General features: G+C 47.3%; 5 protein-coding genes across 5 annotated transcripts; 1 reads left to right on the top strand and 4 right to left on the bottom strand.

Annotated features, from left to right (window-relative positions):
* Nucleotides 1-4,080: 4,080 nt before the first annotated feature.
* LOC109779873 (putative ripening-related protein 6) lies at nt 4,081-4,488 on the bottom strand. Its single transcript, XM_020338490.1, has one exon. The coding sequence runs from the start codon at nt 4,486-4,488 to the stop codon at nt 4,081-4,083; it is 408 nt and encodes a 135-aa protein (XP_020194079.1).
* A 6,145-nt stretch (nt 4,489-10,633) lies between these two features.
* On the top strand, nt 10,634-11,026 carry LOC109779874 (putative ripening-related protein 6). The gene has a single exon (XM_020338491.1). The coding sequence runs from the start codon at nt 10,634-10,636 to the stop codon at nt 11,024-11,026; it is 393 nt and encodes a 130-aa protein (XP_020194080.1).
* Nucleotides 11,027-14,781: 3,755 nt separating this feature from the next.
* Nucleotides 14,782-15,183, bottom strand: LOC109779875 (putative ripening-related protein 6). The gene has a single exon (XM_020338492.3). It carries the CDS (start codon nt 15,181-15,183, stop codon nt 14,782-14,784), a length of 402 nt encoding a protein of 133 aa, XP_020194081.3.
* Nucleotides 15,184-17,624: 2,441 nt separating this feature from the next.
* Nucleotides 17,625-18,005, bottom strand: LOC141026239 (putative ripening-related protein 6). Its single transcript, XM_073502238.1, has one exon. It carries the CDS (start codon nt 18,003-18,005, stop codon nt 17,625-17,627), a length of 381 nt encoding a protein of 126 aa, XP_073358339.1.
* A 1,595-nt stretch (nt 18,006-19,600) lies between these two features.
* Nucleotides 19,601-20,002, bottom strand: LOC109779876 (putative ripening-related protein 6). The gene has a single exon (XM_020338493.1). It carries the CDS (start codon nt 20,000-20,002, stop codon nt 19,601-19,603), a length of 402 nt encoding a protein of 133 aa, XP_020194082.1.
* Between the last annotated feature and the right edge of the window lie 554 nt (nt 20,003-20,556).

The following is a 20,556-nucleotide window of genomic DNA, read 5'->3' as shown; positions in this document are numbered from 1 at the left end:
CCGGTGTAGCGATTCCGGACGCCGAGTTTCTCCAACTCTCCAGTCACGTGGTCGATCGCGTTGGCGTCGAGATACCAATTGGTATAAAGTCCATATGAGTGAGTAGGGTTGCAAATCGATTGTCGCCGCCACCACCACCACCTCCTCCTCCTGGATGCCAAACATTGTTGGTGAAGTTGCCATCAAAGCACTTCTTGCAGTGCCACATGCATGCCCCTCGAACTTGCATATGTGGCACTTCTCTCGGTCAGCAACTATTTGGCATGGCACACCACCGACGCCGGCGCCAGAGTTGTTGGCGAAGCGGGCGCCGACGTTGTTGTTGTTGCCGCAAGACCCTAGTGGAAAGACGGGTGGCCACAACATTCGTTAGTGGCGTGTCATTTTGCATCAACGACACCACTATTTTTTTCAAATAGTGGTGGCGTTGGCATTTTTGGTACGATATTACTAACACCATAGTGATGGCGTTGGAAAATAGTTGAACGCCACTTGTAGGTGGGACCCACAGTTGGTACAAGTCATAATATAGTGGTGACATGGCATAACATGGAATGCCAACACTATTATGTTTAGTTCTGGTGTGCCATATTTGCCATGTCAGCACTATATCACGTAGGGTCTATTTTTGGAATTACTTTTATTTGTTTTTATTTATTCCTAATTGATTAAAATGTGTGACCATTTTTTACATTATATTGTACTCTATTTTTATTAAATATAGAATATTTAAATTGGAAATGGTGACTATTTTTATATTATATTGTAGTCACTTTTATGAAAATAATAATATTTGAATTGGAAATGCTGACATTTTTTTAAACATATTTAGTCCTTTAATTGTTTTTATTAAAGTAAAATATTGTTTTTAATAATTACTGTTCTACTATATTTTATTAAATGCTGACATTTTTCATGCTATATTTTGAGTCTTTAATTTACTTTTTGTAAAGTAGAAATATTGTATTACTTTTATTAATGTAAACATTTATTTGTTTTTGTTAACAAACTTTTTTTGCGTATTGGGCCAAGCCCAAAAATGCGTTGGAGGCAATGGGTGAAAACCAAGGTGGCAACGACCCCCTCGCTCCCTCTCTCTCTGCTCGCGCTCTCGCAATGCCTCTCTCGATCCCATTTATGTCGTTGCTCTTCGCCGGCCGATTCCAGCAGCCATTTCTGGCAGGCTCCAGTGCCATAGGTAATATCTACAACTCCCTCTCTTGCTGCCCTATCTCTTGACCCATTTGATTTGATTTGATTTGCTAGGCTTTTGGCGATGGCAATGGAAACAACGGGCTGCTAGGGTTTTGGTTTGGCACGACATCAACTACAAATCATTGGTGTGTTCATCCCCTTCCACCTTCTTTCTCTTTTGTACAAAATCATCGGCAAGTTTATCCCCTCCCGCTTTGCTTTGCATTGCTAGGGTTTCGGTTTGCCTGTGAACTGAGTAGGCAAAATTAGGAGTTTGAATAGATGAACAATAACCGCGCCCGTTTGGTCCTCCCGTGGGCTACCCGGCAGAAGACCTAGCCGCTAGGGAAACCCCTCCTCTCCAAACCTCCCTCCCCTCACCACCTCTGGCAGGCGCTACTGGGCAAAACCCGTGTGGCGGCGGCGGCGGCGGGGTCCTTCCTTTTTCCCCTCTCTCGAGATTTGGGCAGCGCGGGGTGCTCAGCCAAGGTGAGGTGAGGCCGGCGGCGCGGCGAGCGGGTGCGACCGGTGTTTCGCGGAGGCACGGCAGGCGCACACTGAGGCGCGCGGCTGGGCGCGGCAGGATGCTAGAGGGCGCGGTGCGGTCGCGGTAGGCAGATCTGGGGTAGTGCTTGCGCGAGGTGCGCTGGGACTCGGCCGCTATCTTCCTCATGCACGTGTGCTCCTCCAGCCACCCCACTGCTTCAATCGCCACCGCCGCCAATGCCCCACTGCTTCAATGACGGCTTCCCATAGTCGGCCGCAGCAGCAAGTCTCGATGACCACAGACCGCGACCATAATCAAGCGGCTAGGCCAGGTCACAGCCGGTGTTGTTTGTGCTCCGTCTACAGCATCTCCTGGCCCATGCAACCGCTGCCAAAGACTATGAAAGTCGTCTATGACGAACGCCAAGCCCAGTGCGTCATACACACAACTCAAACAAGCGTGCACACAGGTTCACCGTTGCTCAGTTGATGAAGCAGCGTATTACCGCATCCTAGCAAACTATCCGCTACCTCTTGGGTTCTTGGCGTAGAATACAGCCTGCCGAGGCACATCCGTCAGCATACAATAGTGAGGTGGGCCTCATTGTCCCCTTATGACGATCATCATGTAATAACTATGTCTAGAAATTATTATCTTCTGCAGCTGTACGGTTCCATGGCTAGTTGAAATATATTTTTTGCGGTTACAAAATAATGTTCCCATAAGGCGACACATGTAGAACTACGTGCATGTTACGGTCCACATATCTAGGCCAACTAAGTTTGGATGGAGCTCTCCCGACTGGTGTCCCGTTTGCTAGTCATATTACTTCATTCATTCATGTCGAGTATGGCAAAATGACATTGATCTTTGCTAGTGCGCAATATTGATTTTTTTTTAAACAAGGCAAAAGACTTGCCATTTTCATTGGTTAAGAAGAAGGTTTAGACTTAAGCCGCGAGGCGGCAAAAATAAAAAAGTCTACTCTCGCGACATAACAGTACTAAGCTGTTTGGCTCCCGCCAAGGACCAGAGATGGGCCTCCTCTTTGATTTTTGCGACAACAATGGAGGTCGGGGCAGAGACATTTTGAAAAATTCTTGCGTTGCGCTCCTTCCAAATTTCCCACGAGGTAAGCATCATCAAGGAGGCTATGGCCTTCCTGCAGCCACCTCCACCATTAACCGCCTTGATCCACCAATCTCTAACTGAGTTTTCATGACGCCAAATCAATTGTGAGGAGTCAAGGATGCCAAGCCAAGTGCAAATTTCGGTCCAAATCCGGATAGTGAAGCTACATTGGAATAGGAGGTGAGCAGCAGATTCTTGAACTTGCTTGTAGAGAGGGCACAAATTGCAGCTTGGCCAGCCTCGCCGCAGTAAACGATCAGCTATCCAAAAACGATTTTGGAAGATCAACCAAGCAAAAAATTTGCACTTGGTGGAGCCCACATCTTCCAGATTGTAGCATTCATTGGACAAAAGGAGAGACCGGCAAATTGCGTCATGTAAGCCGAGGAGGCGGAGTACTCGCTACTGTTTGTGAACTTCCAAGTTATGGTGTCTTGGCTTCCCTGGTTGAGGGTTACATCAGCAAGCATCCCCCACAGGGTTGCAAATTCCTGAATATGGGCCAAGGTTAGCCCCTGCTGAGTGTCAATATGACGGATCCAAAGGTTATTGTCAAGAGCTTTCCTGACCAGGCACGTTTTCTTTTTTGACAACTCAAAAATCTTTGGTGCAATGTCTTTAGGCCGGAGGCCGTCCAGCCATGGAGATTCCCAGAACTTAGCTTTGTTTCCATCTCCGATGCACACCCGTGTGGCAGCGGCGGAGAGATATTTGTCGTTGCTAGTACAAGGCGTTCCAGGGCCAGACCAAGTCTTAGGTGGATCATCCCATTTGTGCCAGAGCCAACGCAAGCGTAGCGCAGTCGCAAACTTCTGGAGGTTGACACTCCTAGTCCACCATAAATCTTGGGCTTGCAGACGAGGTCCTAATTAACCTTGCACTTTCCGCCGGTCACCTTATCACAACCCGCCCAAAGGTAGGCACGCCGGAGGCTATCGATCTTCTTCATCACTTCATTCGGAAGGTCAAGAGGCGTTAGGTGGATTTTTATTCTTTGAAGTTGTAGGAATGCTGCCTTCATTATTTATGCTTTAAAGGAAAATAAAAGTAGCGAATTTGGGAGAATAATTACAAAGGGGAGAAATACATATAAAGCAAACTCACAAAAGGAAGCACATTATTATAGCAAACTGAGATCGTTTCAAACAGACTAATAGTACCATTACGAACTTCACACCGATTGACCCTTGGTACATAAAATAGATTATAGGCACACAACATGCATGTACGCATGCACATTATTGAAGTTAAAACCAGATGACTCAGATTTACCAGATTACGTCCGACCAGGTGACGGATACCTCGCCGACGCTGGTATCGAGCCCAAGTGCCTCCCACACAGCCACGGACGTGCTGATCTCATCGGTGCGGCAGCCGTTATCGGTGCCGCACTCGTCCACAACCCTAGCCTCATGGGATCGCCCGTTCGAGCTATTGACGCTGATCAGCTTCCCGCACCGGGCGCCGTTCTCATACCACGCCGAGGTCAGCGCCACCAGGAAGAGGTTGTCGCTGTGATACTGGCCGTCGCACGCCGCTGGCCCGCCCTCTTCTCCTTGCTGGAAGCCGTTCAATGACATCACCGCCGGCTGGTCCATGGCCCACCCAGCCGCGCCGGACACCTGCAGGAACACAAGGATGCCAAGGATTACCACCGCCATGCTAGTGCTCGCCATGGTGATTCAGCGATAAAAGCTCCTGCTTGCGTTTATAAGCTAGCTTAGCTTGCCCTTGCCCTCCCTGTGTGCTTTGCTTTCTCTCAAGGCTGTTGGTTGGAGGGCTTTATGTAGGCTCGTGGGGCAGCCTGGAGACAAAACAAGGTACGTACTCGCACACGTGATGTGCATGCCGCCCTTGCGTGGCTCGTCAAAGGGCCTGCAGACAAAGCAAGGATTCTTCCCTCGTAGTATATCTTAATGATTCTTCCCACGTAGTATATCTTAATGTCTTCTCATTGTTAAGACCACACATGTTTTTGGATCTCATATCCCCAAAAAAGGATGGAGTATTGCAATCCAAGTTCAAGCTAATTAATATTTCACTACAAATTAAGATGATCGAGGGCAAGACCGAGAAAAGTGCGTGTAGCAATTTAGGTGTTAATTAACAAGAAATACACCTGGTCAAGGGAGTGCTAGGCATCAGACTATAGATGGAATGCATCCATCAGCCCACCTGTGCGCCGTAGGATCGGAGGAAACAGGGACGTCCCATTTGCCTCCCAGGACCTGCGCGACAGGATTTAATGAGCGCTAATTATGGATGATTCCCTTTAATTACGGGATTTTTGAATTAATCACATCTAATTAGTTTCCAAACTACTACCTCTCTCTCAGTTTACAGGGCGTGCGCGTACCCCTAGGTCGTCAATTTAACCAACCTAATACAAGTCATATATTACAAAAAATATACCAATATAAACTTCAGATGTTCTATTTTCAAACGATAATTTTTTTGTGTTATATAGTTTATATTTGAATGATAAAATTGGCAACCTAGGTATACGCGTAGGACTTGTAACAAATAAATATATTTTTTCAATAAATAAATATATCTGTAAACTGAAATGGAGGTAGTACTAGTGATTTTCTTCCAACAAATAATTTTTTTTTGCAGATGCATTTATGTGCAAGGAAACATCTTTTTTTATTGCGATGTGCTTCCAATAAACAAATACAAAAAATAATTGTTTCCGTAGATGCATTTTGCATGGGAAGTTTGCATACAAGCATTCCTTTTTGTCAATGGAAGCACACTATCACGTTCCAAACATATTATTCATTCATAGAAGCATTACTTTTATCGATGGAAGCACCCTTTCACGTTGCCATGCAAACATATTATTCCATCATGTGATAAAAAACTTTTTATTTTGTATCCATGGAAGCATCATTTCTATGATACAGAAGCATTTTTTAGTTGCTTTGGAAAAATATATTTGGTGTACCAAAATTAATATTCACATTTGATAGAAACCTTTGTTTTGCCAAAGGAATCGTCTAGAAACACAAAACAAAATTAGACGGCGCCTCAAAATTCATCTGATACAACCAATATACAATTCTTTCTACAACAACAGCAACAACACTAATTTCACTTATGCATAGTCAGCTTCGATTTACATTTTCAGTTAACTGATCATCGGAGAGTCCTCACATGTCACTAGTTCTTCAACAAGGTCGCCTCCAATAAGAAGTGATGTCTGGTCGTCCACACTCGACACTAGTAGCATTCTGTTGGAAATAAAGATGCGCCTGAATCAGGTGGCAAAAATATATGTACACGGAAAAGATGAGAAAGAAACAATGAAGCTAACCTCGGTAGTGGTTGGAAACAAAAAGATTGCCGCAAGAAGCAGAATGCATGTACAATAATATCACTGAAAGAAGACTCACCGGTATTGGTTCATGCACTCACTTGCTCGAACCAATACGTCTAGACAACAACAATATATCTAGACAACAACAGAAGCACACATTGGCAATGCTTGAAGCCGGGATTCACTACCATGGAAACATTTACAAGTAGATTTTAGAAGTATCTTGTATGTTTTTCATGGAAAATAAATGAGATTCAATGAAGCATACATTGGTAGTGGGTAAAACAAAAAAATTGTTGCCAGAAGAAAAATGTATGAACAATAAGTTTATTAGAAGAAGCAACGTTTCTGTGGCTGTAACACAAACTAATATTGGTTGAAGCAGTTGAGGTGTGATTCGGAAGCACAGTTTGCAGGAACCATGAAAATATGATATATACATATGATTCATCTTTAGTGCAAGCATAGAGCATTGAACATAGAAACAAATTTTCTAGCCCGAAGAAACATAGCTCAATGACAAAGAAGAAAAAAAGAATAGTTCAAGGCACAGAATAATTGTTATTTGGAAGCATGGAATTTTCAAGTTACATCAAATCAGTATGAAGCATGAAAAGAGTTCTCCGATGAGGAATTACTGGGTAGGATGCATGTGCTATGTCAATAGTAGCCAATTTAACTAGAAGATAACACTGAAATGCAAATTAAAAAATGCAGACACCAACATGCAGATGCATCTTTCTGCCAACTATACTCGAAATTCAACAATAATTGCTGAAGAATTTCCTGGAGAAAAATATCTATACATTTGTAGTATACTTTGGAAGCTCCATATATAGGAAGCATGTAAAGGTTAATATCTCGACAATTCTCAACTTCATTGGAAGCACTGAACTTCGACACTAGAAAATAACAACGATTGTCGTCAACATAGCAATGGAAGTTTGGGTGAGCTGAAAACCAAAAACAACTAAATTGCTTGATGGTTCGCAAAAAAAAAGGCATGCACTGACGCTGTGGTCCATGTGTCAGAGCGATGACATATGTGGTTCTATGTAGCTGCAACTAGGATCAATCTTGATAGTAACCATGGTGCATGTTGTTATTAGTTAGGGTACCAACTGTATATATAGGCTTATGTCTTGGTGGGCTTACTACTTATATGCTTTCAGCAGTTATCCTCTCCGCACTTGGCTTGATCGTAACCATGGTGCATGTTGGCCCAAGTTACACGTTTCAGTGCAATGTGACAACTATTGGTGCATGTGGCCCTTATACCAAGTGCTAGTGCAAAGAGATCAAGATTGATACATGTCGGCCCATTGTCTCATCTTGGAGAGTGCAATGTGGATCCAATGTAACTACAAAAATTGGTGAAAGTTTGGACCCCTTATAGCATGTCATTTTCTCAATAGAGTGACTGCATCAAGGAGTAAAAATCAGTATATCGTCCATTTCTGGAATAATCCCCTAGGGCCTGTTGCCGTAGCTAGCTCCATGAAATCCAAAATCAATCGTGGTCTCAACAATGCAAGAATATGTTAACCTTACTTTGTCCGCAGGCTTGGATGACGTGTTCTCTGATGAGTCACACGATGGAGGGCGGCAGCCACATGAGTAGATACGTCCCTCGCTTTTTGTCTGCAGGTAAGCTCTGAAACTAGCCCGCCGCCCCCCCCCCCCCCCCCCCCGCGCCGCCGCTCCCGCGAGCGACGCGGGGAAAACCCTAGCCGCCGGCTCTCCGCGCCCTCCCTCCCTCCTCCTCCCCTCGCCGCCGCCAGCAAGGGCCAGCGGGCAAAGCCCGGCTGGCTTCGGCGGTGGCGGGGCCTCGTTTCCCCTCCCCTCGCCTTCCCCCGGCTGGCGCGGGACGGCCCGGGCGCATGGAGGCGCTGCACTGGCGCGGGGTGCAGCGGTGCGGCGGCGGGGGCTCTGAGCGGCGGCGCATGTGGTTGGCGGCGTCGCGCGCGGGGCCTCCTCTTGCGGCGCGGCGGCCGCGGTCTCTGGTGGTGCCGCACCCGTCGGGTCCGGCCAGATCTGGCGCCGGCGGCCCGGCGGGTGGCGGGGGCTGCGGGCGGCCTGGACCACGGGCGACCTCCCCTGCCGTGGCCGGCGGCTGGCGGGGCAGGTGGCGTGGCGGCGGGGCCTCCAGTTTGGGCAGCGCAGGTGCGGGGGCGGCGGCCTCCTCCGGTAAGGGCACCCCTCCCTGGCGACGGGGGGAGGTAGTGCTGATGGTTCCGGCCGCTGGACTTGGCCGTGCGGGCGGCGAGTCGGCGGTGAGCATGGATCTCGATTTGAAGACGGCGACCTCCGCGTTCTCTGGCCGCCCACGCCGACTCGGTTGCCGGCGACCTCGTGTGGCTGGTTTGGTGGTTGGTTGGAGTGGGCTATGGACGGGGGAAACCCTTGGCAAGCTGCGGCAGCCACGATGCCGGCGGCGCTCCGTTGCCGTTCTACTTCTTGGGGTCGGCATCGAGTCCTAGCCCATGCTCCTCCTCTCCTTGTCCCGGGTGAAAACCCGAATCCCCTTGGATTGGGCGGCGACGGCGTCTTGGCGTCGCTTTCTTCTTGAAGACGCCGCCTTTGGGTCGGGTGAGTGGTGGTCGCGGCTTTGGCATGGTCGGTTGCCGGTTCTTCAGTGGGTCATGCTCGACAATGTTCGATGTTCTTCGTGGCGTGGCCCGAGGCGGGGGCGCTGATCGGAGTAACTTTGCCGGCGTGGTAGCGTGTTGCCATCCTCTCCTAGTCCATCCGGGATCAAGCGTGCTCCCGGATGGCCGGCAACGGTATGTGAGTTGACGGCTGCGCGCTTCCTCCGGCGGCGGGCCACTCCATTAGCGTGAGCGTGTCGTGGGCATGTCCTGGAGTTGCCGGGGTCCTCGATGTCCTAGCTTCTAGGGTTGTCAGGACTGCTGTTGTCCGGTGGCATCTTGTATCCTCTGTTGCCTTCTTTTTTCCTTCTTCTTCTTTCTTTTTGTGGTATGGATGGTTGTATGCTCGGCTGTTGCTTTATAATATGGCGAGTGATAGGCGCCGGTGCGCCGGCCGAAATTTGGGCCGGTCGCACCAGCATCGTCCGATCAAACGTCACGTAGCCACACGATTCTCTCCCCTCCCTCCATTCAGATGTCATCTCCTTTTCAGAAAAAAAGCTTCCACCGCGCCGCCATGGACTAGCGACGCGCCCGGGGCCTCGAAGCACCGCCCGGCGCGTCTCACCTGTCGCCTCCCCCGCCGCCGGTCGCTGCCCTCACCGCCGGTCGTCGTCGTCCCAGCAGTTCGGCGTCGCTACTGCCGCCTCCTGCGTTTCTCGCCGTCGTCCATGCAGCAGCGTGCGCCAGCTATTGCAGGTCCCCATGGAGACGGCCGCAGCTCCGGTGGCGTCGGTCGCCGGTCATGGTCGCCGGTCGTAACACGCCGACAACGAGCTCGCAGAAAAAAGTACTAGCTCGCAGCAGCAGCAAAAAAAAAAGCCGGTCGTAGCAAAAAGAGTGTGTGGTTCCAGCAAAAATAGCTCGCCGGTGCCGCCACCCCGTCACCATCGTAGCAAAAAAGCTCACAGGTTGTAACTTTTGTAGTCGCGGGTTGTAGCAAAAACACCACCCATCACCACCAAAATGAAGAAGTCGATGTAGGAAAAAATGTAGCAGGTTCCAGCAAAATAAAAAGCTGGTTCCAGCAAAAAAATGACGTCGGCGGTGCGAGGCACGTCCGGTTCCAGCAAAAATCACAGGAAGCAAAAATAAAAAAAAGACATGTAGCAAAAAAATTAGCAAGTTCCAGCAAAAAATAAAGCTGGTTCCAGCACCCGACATAGCCGGTAGTAGCATCGGAGATCGCTGGTTCCAGCACTCGACGCAGCTGGGTTGCAGCTTGCCGTCGAGCTAGTTCCAGCATTGCTGCAGCCGGTGGTAGCACCTTGACTCGCTGGTTCCAGCACCGGATGCAGAAGGTTGCTGCTTGGGTCGAAGCTGCCAATCGACGCCGGAGAAGCCTATCGCAGCTCGTCCGCTCGAGGTCCAACACCTCCCGCTGCTCGTCGCAACACGGCGCCCGGGGTCCCCAGCACCTCCGGCCGCTCCGAGTGGTCCGCGGTGCGGCTGGATAGGAGCGTGACGATGACTACCTCGCCGGCGTTGAACAAGAAACGGTGGCACAGTAGTGGCATGGCTTCCGTAGCCGGCGAGCAGAAAGGGGAAGAATAGATGAGATCTCGCTCGTTGTGTGTGGTGGAAGACGAGATGCAAATGAGTGGTTGTATGAAGCTGTGAAGAGATAAGGATAAAAAGGAGACGTGGACTCTTGGTGGCCCCAGCTTTGCACGTGGCTGCTGTATGCGAGAGAGCGAGCGTGACGGGGAGACCGGCTGAATTTTCAGCCGGTGCGCCGGCTTTAAACGTTTCTCTTATAATATAAAGCGGGGGAAACCTTTTTTCGTAAAAAAGCACAGCTAGGGTAAGCCAACTGCAAGCCAGCTTATAAACCCAAGCAGCAGCTCAGTTACTATGGGGAACACCGGCAAGGCCGTGGTAGTTTTCAGCATTCTTGTTTTCCTGCAGATCTGGTGCGGCGCCGGGCAAGTCCATGACATCCGAGCGGTGATGTCGGTGAACGGATTCCAGCAAGGAGAGGAGGGCGGGCCGGCAACGTGCGACGGCCAGTACCACAGCGACGACCTTTTCCTGGTGTCAATGGCTTCGAAGTGGTTCGGACCTGGCGTCCGGTGTGGCAAGATGATCCGCATCGTGAGCTTGCCCGGGATCGTGCAGGCCATTGTGGTGGACGAATGCGCGGACGGTTGCGGCGACAACGAGATCAGCACATCGGCCGCCGTGTGGAAGGCCATGGGGCTCGACCCCAGTATGGGCGAGGTGCCCGTTCTCTGGTCGGATGTCTAATTGAAACGGTCGTGTTGTGTGCGCTCGTACTCCTTTCAACTTATATAATTGGCCCCGACGCGAGATCGAACTGGAATATAGGATGCGTGTATGGCTTGGTATTGGGTCCCGCTTCTCTATCGATCTCTTCCATCCAAATTAAAGCGCGCTCCTCGATCGAGTAGAGGAAGATGGATGGAGGTCCATATGTATGCGTGCGAATTCCGCGCCAAGCATTCATGCCAAACATGCATGCATGCGTTTGTTCCGCGAGACGAAGCCAACAAAGCAAACATGCGTCCATGCGTTTCATCCGTCCATCCATTGCAAAATGAACGAACGAACGAACGTACTCCTTTTTTTTCGATCCAACCAATCAAAACCAGCCCAGGAAACCAAGAGTCTCTTCTTTTTTCTTCTTCTCAATCAACCTTTTTCGAAAAGGGGGTCGCCCCGGCCTCTGCATCAGAGTGATGCATACGGCCATCTTATTAACCAAATGAAAAGGTTCCAACAAGGTTCCAAAATCTCCGACTGAAAAGAACTAAAAAGACAGCTCACACAGAGCTAAAAAGGCTAGAAACACAAACTAGCCAAGATAAGACGACACAACCGGCTGGCTAAAGATAGATAGGTAAACTAATTGCCTATCCTATTACATGACCACCATCCAAACCGGTTGAAGATATCCCGAGCTACCATCTCCCAGCGGATAGATCCAGTAACCAAATGCTCCCTGGCCTCCATCGGAGTGAGTAGCGACCATGAACGGATCACGGCCGTGGCTCGGAAAATAACCTGCAAAAAGTGAATACGTGATGTTCTGTTAAAAACCAAATCATTTCTGCACGTCCAGATAGTCCACAACAAAGCACAAACTCCAACACGAATATGTCTCGCTAAGTCAGGCTCAATCCCAGTGAGCCATGTCCCAAATAACGTGGTGACAGAATTCGGTGGAGTAATATTAAAGGCAATGTGAACCGTCCGCCAAAGGACTCTGGCAAACGGGCAATCAAGAAAGTGATGTTTGATCGTCTCGTCCCGATCACAGAAGCTACACCTCGTAGGTCCTGTCCAATTACGTTTAATCAAGTTATCCTTGGTTAAAATAACTTGTTTATGGACAAACCACATAAACACTTTTATTTTCAAAGGAACTTTGACAGCCCAAACATGCTTGGAGGTAGGAATGGAGCTCGAATTAATAACATCAATATACATTGATTTAACCGTGAATACTCCAGACCTTCTCAATCAACCTGCAAGAGTCTTCTTCCTCCCCGGCCCGTACGGCCATCGTCTTCCCTTCTTCTCCCTCTCCATCCAGCACTCCACCTCCAATTCACCCAAATTGTTAATTTCGCCACCTCCAAACCTCCAGTTCGCCACCGGCCGGGCGGCCCCTGGAATCGTACCCACGTGCGATCTCAGTCCTCAGCCGCCCGCCTTGGTTGCCGTACGGACGTCTTCCTCCTCGCCCCGCCTCGCTCGAGGAGGCGATGCGGCATGTACGGGAGGGAGAGGGTGTGAAGGTCATCCATATGTAAATATGCATCCACTTTTTCTTTTTGTCAAACATTTGTTTCATGCGTGCCCTCTTTTTTTCTCTAAGGTTGTTGCATGTGACATTTCAAGCGCCCATCATTCATGTAACAATAGATATAAATTTTTTCTTTCGTTCGAACATGTCATTGCATGCATCCAGCATTCCCAATTGTATTGTAATGTTTTGGAAATTTAAAGTTCCTATTTGGCGACCCATATGTAAACCTGTATCACTAGTAGAAAAAGAGGCTTTCATACGCCCCCATTAGTCCCCAAAATAATCGAACCGCGACCAAAGGGGTCTTTAGTCGCGGTTCGGGAGGAGACCCGCGACCAACTATCTGGGCCCAGCGCGCTCGGTCGACAGCGAGGGGCTTTAGTCCCGGTTGGCAGGCTGGCCCGAAGGCCTTTAGTCGCGGTTGGCCAGACCAACCGGGACTAAAGGTTAGTCCTTTAGTCGCGGTTGGCCAGACCAACCGGTACTAAAGGGCCCATCAAACTCTACCCCCCCGGACCGCCTTTTCAGTTTTAGAAAAACCAAAAGAAAATGATGGAAATGTCAAAAAAATAAAATAAAATAAGTTTCTCATGTGATATGTGGTCTAGTTGTTGGGAAAATTAACAAATATGAATTTCGACTTTATTTGCAAAATCTCTCTGGAATTTCTTAAAATGGGCATAACTTTTGCATACGAACTTGGATGAAAAAAAATTTATATGAAAAATCATGTACTCGAAAAGTTACATCCGAATTTAACCGGGGAAACCCCGTTAAACATTTTCAAAATCCTCAAAAACCTAACAGAAAAAAAGATACGGGGCTTTTAAGATCTGGAGAGGCAAAAAAATAAAAAAAATTCAAATTATGGTCAAACTGTGGTCAAACAATGGTCAAACTAATTATTCTAGAATATTAGTGTTACTAAATAATTATTTCAGTTTTTTTTAAATTTTGGTCAAATCTGGTCAAACTGTGGTCAAACTGTGGTCAAACAATGGTCAAACTAATTATTCCAGAAATATTAGTGTTACTAAATAATTATTGTTTTTTAAAACAATAGTTTCAAACTCAAACAGTGAAATGTGTCACTTCATGCTCAAGCTAAATTCCTGAGGGTTAATAGAATTGACATCGTACTATTGTCAGGAAAACAACAAGTGCAGACTTGGAAACGAGGGAGAATAGAACCCGGAAGTTAAGCGTGCTCAGGCTGGAGTAGTGAGAGGATGGGTGACTGTCCGGGAAGTTAGATGATTTGGAATGATGAGGGGTGATTAGAGATTAGAGGATAAATTGAGCAGTGATGAGGGGTGGTGATTAGAGATTAGAGGTTAAAATAATTCAGAAATTTGAAAATAAAAAAAAATTAAAAAAATTCACAAAAAAACCAGGTTTAGGGGGGCTAAAACCCTAAATCTGCGGAGGAGGCCTTTAGTCCCGGTTAGCCACGAGAACCGGGACTAAAGGTCCTCCGCCCTGACGGACTCCTGGCGCGCACGTGGACGGGCCTTTAGTCGCGGTTCGTAAGAGGCGCGACTAAGGGGGGGGGGCCTTTAGTCGCGCATATTTAGTCCCGGTTGCACAGCCGGGATTAATGGCCTTTGCGAACCGGGACTAAAGGCCTATTCTCTACCAGTGTATATACATGTTTCTATGTGTGTGTCTCTGTTTCTTGTAATGTTACATTGTTATTTCATTCATGTCCAGTATTTTAAGATGATATTGACTCCGTGAATATTTTCGTAGCGCAGTTTTCATTTTTATCGTTTTGACGAAGTAGGGATGCTGCTTTAATTATTTTTTTAATTTAAAGAAAAAGGAAAATACCAAATTTGGGACAATTTGTACTTATAAAGAGAAAAATACAGACCAAGCTTTACCGGGTATTGCGCATCGAGGACTAGCAAGCTGAGATCGTCTACACACAGTGACTTATACCGTCACAAACAACCTTACATTGGTTGACACTTACATATAAGCATATTACCCGCACCCACCATGCATGTGCGTATGCATGTAAATACTCCCTCCGTCCGAAAATACTTGTTATCAAAATGAATAAAAAGAGATGTATCTAGACGTATTTTAGTTTTAGATACATCCATTTTTATCAATTCTGATGACAAGTATTTTCGGCGGAGGGAGTACTAGTTATTTCATGGAGGAGAGACTTTGGAGTTGAAAGCAGATGACTCAATTTACCAGTACAAGCAAGCAACGATTTGAATTAGACGTCCGACCAGGTGACGGCCACCTCGCCGACACTGGTGTCAAGCCCAAAGAACTTCCACACGGCGGCCGACGTGCTGATCTCGGTAGCGCCGCAGCCGTTGTCCGAGTCGCACTCGTCCACCACCATGGCCTGCAGGCTGCTCCCGCCAGAGCTCTTGATGCTGATCATCTTGCCACACCGGAGACCTGGCCCATACCACACTGAGGTCATCGCCACCAGGTAGAGGTCGTCGCTGTGGTACTGGCCGTCGCACTTCGCCGGCCCGCCCTCCTCTCCTTGCTCGAAGCCGTTCAGCGACATCACAGCTGGGACGTTGTAGACTTGCCCGGCGGCGCTCCACACCTGCAGGAAAACCAGAATGGCAAAAATCGCCACGACCTCGCTAGTGCTCGCCATGGTGATTGAGCTGCTTCTTGCGTTTGTAAGCTAGCTTGCAGTTGGCTTGCCCTGTGTGCTTTTTCACTGAGTTTATATAAGCCTCGTTCTGGAGCCTGCAGACAAAACGATGGACGTACCTACACAAGTGCATACGGCCCTCGTGTGACTCGTCACAGAACTCGTGACAAAGTAAGGATTCTCTCCTCTCCTGCATTAACAAACTCTTGCATCGTTGAGACCACGCTTGTTTTTGGATTTCATGGAGCGAGGGCAACATGTCATAGGGAACTATTGCTTCATCTTTTTCCTCAATACAGTATACATTTTATATAGAAGGGTGATATAGTAATTATTACTCCCGGATGCACGGACTCTATTGAGAAAACGAGGGAGTGTATTCCATTAAAAAAAGGAGGGAGTATATATTGATTTTACTCCAGGCAAAAAACAAACACCCATGTTCAAGCTAATTAATAATAGTACTAATCAAGCTAGATAATGTTGTGGAGCCAGATCCTCAATCGTCACGGTCCGCTGCTGTTGAGCCACTGACGTGTGGGCCCGGGGCCACATGTCAGTTGGCGTCACGGCACATAAGAGGATCCGTGTCCAAAAGTAGTATATGTGGATTAGAACAAGCTCCTCATGCATGGCAATCCTGTCTGTCCTCAAAACCGCAGTCACTTGGTTTTAGTCCTTCAAACACGGATATTTCATCATTCTTTTATGACAAGAATGGGATAGTGATCTTCGTATGCTCATCTATGTCGATGATATTATTGTGAGCAGATCTTGTGAAAGAGCAGTTGATGCACTTAGAGATTTGCATGATGATTTGACTTAAAGGATTTTTTACAGCTACATTATAGTTCCAACAAGGAAATTACGAAAGGAAAAATAGGAAAAAACAACATTGAAATTGCACAAATAATTTTGAGAGGCACAGGGGAGTGATATTTAATGGGGTTCATGGTGAACAAACAAATGTAGATCTTTAGAACACTCACATGATTCACCTCTACTGCTTAAGCGAGGCCAATTACATAGCAATTACAGTGAGGAACATTTAATGATATACCTGTCAGTTATTGTCATAAATATAGGTCGTTTTAGTATTCCTAACTTGTCCCAAAGTAGAAATCCTTCTACATACCAATGGGTTTAAGCTCATTTTGTTAAATAAATAAATTAGCCAAGGAGCGCTCTGGCATATATGACTCTTAGCAGTGATTGCAACACTATCTAGAGACCGCCATATTTCTTTACCCAGTGTTTTCCAAGCTAGTGCCCCCTTCCATCGATGAGAACGAATAATATATACCATGCATGCATGACTCAGGGTTGATGTAGAGAAATATTGGCATACATGACCACGAGATGCTCAACATAAGATAACTCACAGCTAGAGAAAAACCATGGACAAGAACATTACCAATTTAGGAAGACTCATGATGACACTCGGCATGAATGACCCGGGACTGCAGCTCATGGAGAAGGGCAACAACTTCCTCGTTCTGAACGAGGAGAACTTCAAACCTCAGCTATGCATGGGTGAATCAAGCCACAGCTCTATGCTCGTATGTAACCAAACAACATGCACCCGTGTGAGCACATACAATGCGAGCAACCAACGGTGCGTATGGGAATCGTTACGATGCAAGGAGAGGACATGCAGGCAAACAAACTAAGTGTAGATGTTGGTTTTTGGCCTGCATTTGCTAAGCCAGGCCCAACAGGGACAAGTATGCAAATGGGTAAAAAACGATGCAGGTAACCAAACACACCCAATGTGATGCGCGCACACACAGAGTTTGCTACAGTTTTCTTCAAACGTGATGAACAAAAACGTCATACCAAAAGGAAGGTACAAACTGAAGCACCACAACGTACAAAGTACAGATGATTTTCAGATATGGGGGTAGATGGGGGAGAGAGGAAGCTCACCACATTGGTGCGGGGTGGGATGTTTGCCTGCTCCTCCACCTCCTGAGGCTATTATGTTGGTTGCCGCTGTACAAATAGGGGACTGATTTGCTGGTTGCCGATGTACCCACAACCTATAGAGACGAGTTGGGGGCTAGAGAGAGAGCTGGCCATACGAGAATTAACATCAGCCCCCCCCCCCCCCCCCCCCCCCCCGCCCCCCCCCCCCCCCCCCCCCCCCCCGCGCCCGCGCGGGTGACCTTAAAAAAATAAAGCACACATGCATATTCGTCTAATGGAGGACATTTGCATGCAAGTGGCCGTCTCTAGACAAATGAAACAGTTGGTGAAAAGAAATCATGTACTTAATTGACAGCAAGTCATTTGCTCAATTGTAAGCATGTGTGGCTAGAGACTATGTTTTTAGGAATAAATATTCATTGCACTAATAAATGTACAGTCTGAAACTTTACTGGGTGCATATCCAAGAAGTCAAGCCGTGCATGTTTATATCACAGAACAATAGTGTGTTACTTTTAGTTAGCCCGAATCAATAGCAATTCACTCGATAGAATCATGCGGAATTTAGTTTGCCTGAATCTGTAACATATGGCACCAACATCAACATGTAATTTCTTGACAACCATGTTCATAAATCTGTGGCACAGGGCCCCGCCCGCGTACAACTCCGCAGGCAGCGTCATTAGGAAATCTCCGTCGCCGTGGTATATGCCGCCGCACGCCGTCGGCCCGCCGCCTTCATCTCCTTCTTCATACCCGTTCATCATCATCATTCCTGCCTGGACGCCGGCGAGGGACGTCCTTGGATCAGCGTGGTGCCAGGCCATGGCGCACGATACGGCCTGCAAGAACACAAGAACACCAAAGGTTGCCATGACCTTGGTGTTGTTCCCCATGGTAATTATCGAGCGACAACAATATCAATAACAAGTCTCTGGCCTGAAGAAGAAAGCGCCAAACAGGGTTGGATGACTACCACAGATCCGGGAAGATCTAACCTTACAACGAATTGAAAGTTGATTGCACATCAACGGTCGGAGAAGAAACCTGAAGACCGAGACGCGATACTCCTTAAACCACTTCGCCGCACAACTCCATTGAAGATGACCCATATGTACAAGACACAAAGACCGTACCAGATCCCCCACACCAGTGGCTGATCCCCCCCCCCCCCCCCCGGCAACCCATCCTCGTCATGGACGGGAAGAAAATCTGACTAGGTGGACTAAGAGATCATGGAGCTCAACCTTAATCTGCATGGTCCTGCCATGACCGCCACATGGCGACCTTGGGGGAGCGAAACCTTATTCCAAAGTGACTTAACTATATCACCGCACGCAGGTCCGGGATACCCACTGCCTCCCCTGCCAGAGCGACACGGATCCCAAGCAGACCTTTTTTCTCACGGGTCACCGGAATTTGCGGTTACCATGGTAACCGCGAAATACCGAAAATAATTCGGACAAAATTTGAAATGGAAATTTGAATTCAAATATTTTTATGTTGATATAGATACATATTTTACTCCTCAATTTCACGAATCATGCCCTCGCGTAGTGGCTAGTGGACCGCAGCTTTTGCTTGCTTGTAGGCCGCGAGTTTGACCCCTGGTCTCTGCAACATTTTTGCGCCTAAATCATCCTGTGAATATTTTCCTGCCACAGTTTCCATTTTAAATTTTTTCATGAAGTAGGAATTAATTCTACATTCATTATTTTAAACTTTAAAGGAAAAAGGAGAATACCGAATTTAGGAGAATTTGTAATTATAAGGAGAAAAACACATATCAAACTTACCGGAGGATGTGGAAGTATATAGCATGAGATCATCTTACATACAGTGACTTGTACCATCACAAACAAACTTACAATGGTTGACACTTACATACAAGCAGATTTTTTTTTTTGCGGGGTATATACAAGTAGATTTTTTTTGCTGGGTACATACAAGCAGATTTTTTTTGCACATCATGCATGTATGAACGCATGTAGTTTGTTATTTCATTTGGTTAAGACACTGAAGTTGAAAGCAGATGAGTCGATTTACCAGCACAATAGCACAAACAACCGATTCAATTAGACGTCCGACCAGGTGACAGCCACCTCGCCGACGTGCTGATCTCAGTGGGGCCGCAACCATTGTCCTAGTCGCATTTAGGAGAATTTATAATTAATTATAAGGAGAAAAGTACAGAGCAAACACACGGGAGGATGTTGAAGTATATATATTGCTGGGTATGCATTGCTCACCAAGGACACTGCTTATACGTTATACAACAAAACATACATTGATGGACACTTACATATAATTAAGTAGATTACCCGCAGACATCATGCATGTACGCACGCATGTACTATGTAGTCTGTTGCTTTTATTCGGCTACTACATTGAGGAAAGACTTTGAAGTTGAAAGCAAATGACTCGAGTACAATCTCATCCATTTTAAGGCTGTCACCACTTACCAGCACAAAACACTCTCTCGATGTTTCAGTTAGACATCCGACCAGGTGACGGCCACCTCGCCGACGCTGGTGTCAAGCCCCAAGGCATGCCACACGGCGGCTGACGTGCTGATCTCGGTGGTGCCGCAGCCGTTGTCCGTGTCGCATTCGTCGACGACCATGGCCTTCACGGTGATCCCGCCAGCGCTTTTGATGCTGATCACCAAGCCGCACCGGAAGCCGGGCCCGTACCACGCCGAAGTCATCGCCACCAGCAAGAGGCTGTCGCTGTGGTACTGGCCGTCGCACTTCGCCGGCCCTCCCTCCTCTCCTTGCTCGAACCCGTTCACTGACATCAATGCTGGGATGTTGTAGACATCCCCCGCGGCGCACCACACCTGCAGGAAAACAAGAATGCCAAAAATCACCACGGCCTTGGTAGTGCTCGCCATGGTAATTGAGTTTATATGATAGGATGCAGTTGGCTTGCCCTGGTAGTTGTGTGCTTTCTCTCTGAGTTTATGCATATATAGGCTCCTCCTACAGCATGCAGACAAAGTGATGGACGTACTTACCCATGTGCATGCGGCCCGCCCTCGTGCCACTCGTCAAAGCCTGGAGACGAAGTAAGGACTCTCTCATGTCCTGGTTTCACACTCTTGGATTGCTGAGACCACGGTTTTTGGATTGCACAGAGCTACGGCAATGAAAAATGGTATTCTATCATGTATGTGATATAGTATATGGATCCGCCGTCTTTCCATGCTTTCAGATTTGTACTACATTTCATTGTTCTGGCAAATTTTGTCTTTTTAAGTATTATATAACAACTTATTGATTTTTTTTCTCATGTTGAAATCTAACATAATATCTTGTAGTGTAACAGCAAATACACTATGAAGCAAGTGCAGTCTTATTTGTTGATACGTAAAAGCATTATGATACATTTTGAAAATAATTATCTAATACTCTTAAACAAGACAAACTCTACCAACAAAACCAAAAA

This window comes from Aegilops tauschii, chromosome 6 (assembly GCF_002575655.3).
Source record: "Aegilops tauschii subsp. strangulata cultivar AL8/78 chromosome 6, Aet v6.0, whole genome shotgun sequence".
In the NCBI taxonomy this organism is placed as follows: domain Eukaryota; kingdom Viridiplantae; phylum Streptophyta; class Magnoliopsida; order Poales; family Poaceae; genus Aegilops; species Aegilops tauschii.
This window is presented reverse-complemented; position numbering and strand designations above follow the sequence as displayed.

What these genes read in the sequence shown, in the direction of transcription:
- LOC141026239 (XM_073502238.1), bottom strand. Translation starts at nt 18,005, where the DNA reads ATGGGGAACAACACCAAGGTCATGGCAACCTTTGGTGTTCTTGTGTTC.
- LOC109779873 (XM_020338490.1), bottom strand. Translation starts at nt 4,488, where the DNA reads ATGGCGAGCACTAGCATGGCGGTGGTAATCCTTGGCATCCTTGTGTTC.
- LOC109779875 (XM_020338492.3), bottom strand. Translation starts at nt 15,183, where the DNA reads ATGGCGAGCACTAGCGAGGTCGTGGCGATTTTTGCCATTCTGGTTTTC.
- LOC109779876 (XM_020338493.1), bottom strand. Translation starts at nt 20,002, where the DNA reads ATGGCGAGCACTACCAAGGCCGTGGTGATTTTTGGCATTCTTGTTTTC.
- LOC109779874 (XM_020338491.1), top strand. Translation starts at nt 10,634, where the DNA reads ATGGGGAACACCGGCAAGGCCGTGGTAGTTTTCAGCATTCTTGTTTTC.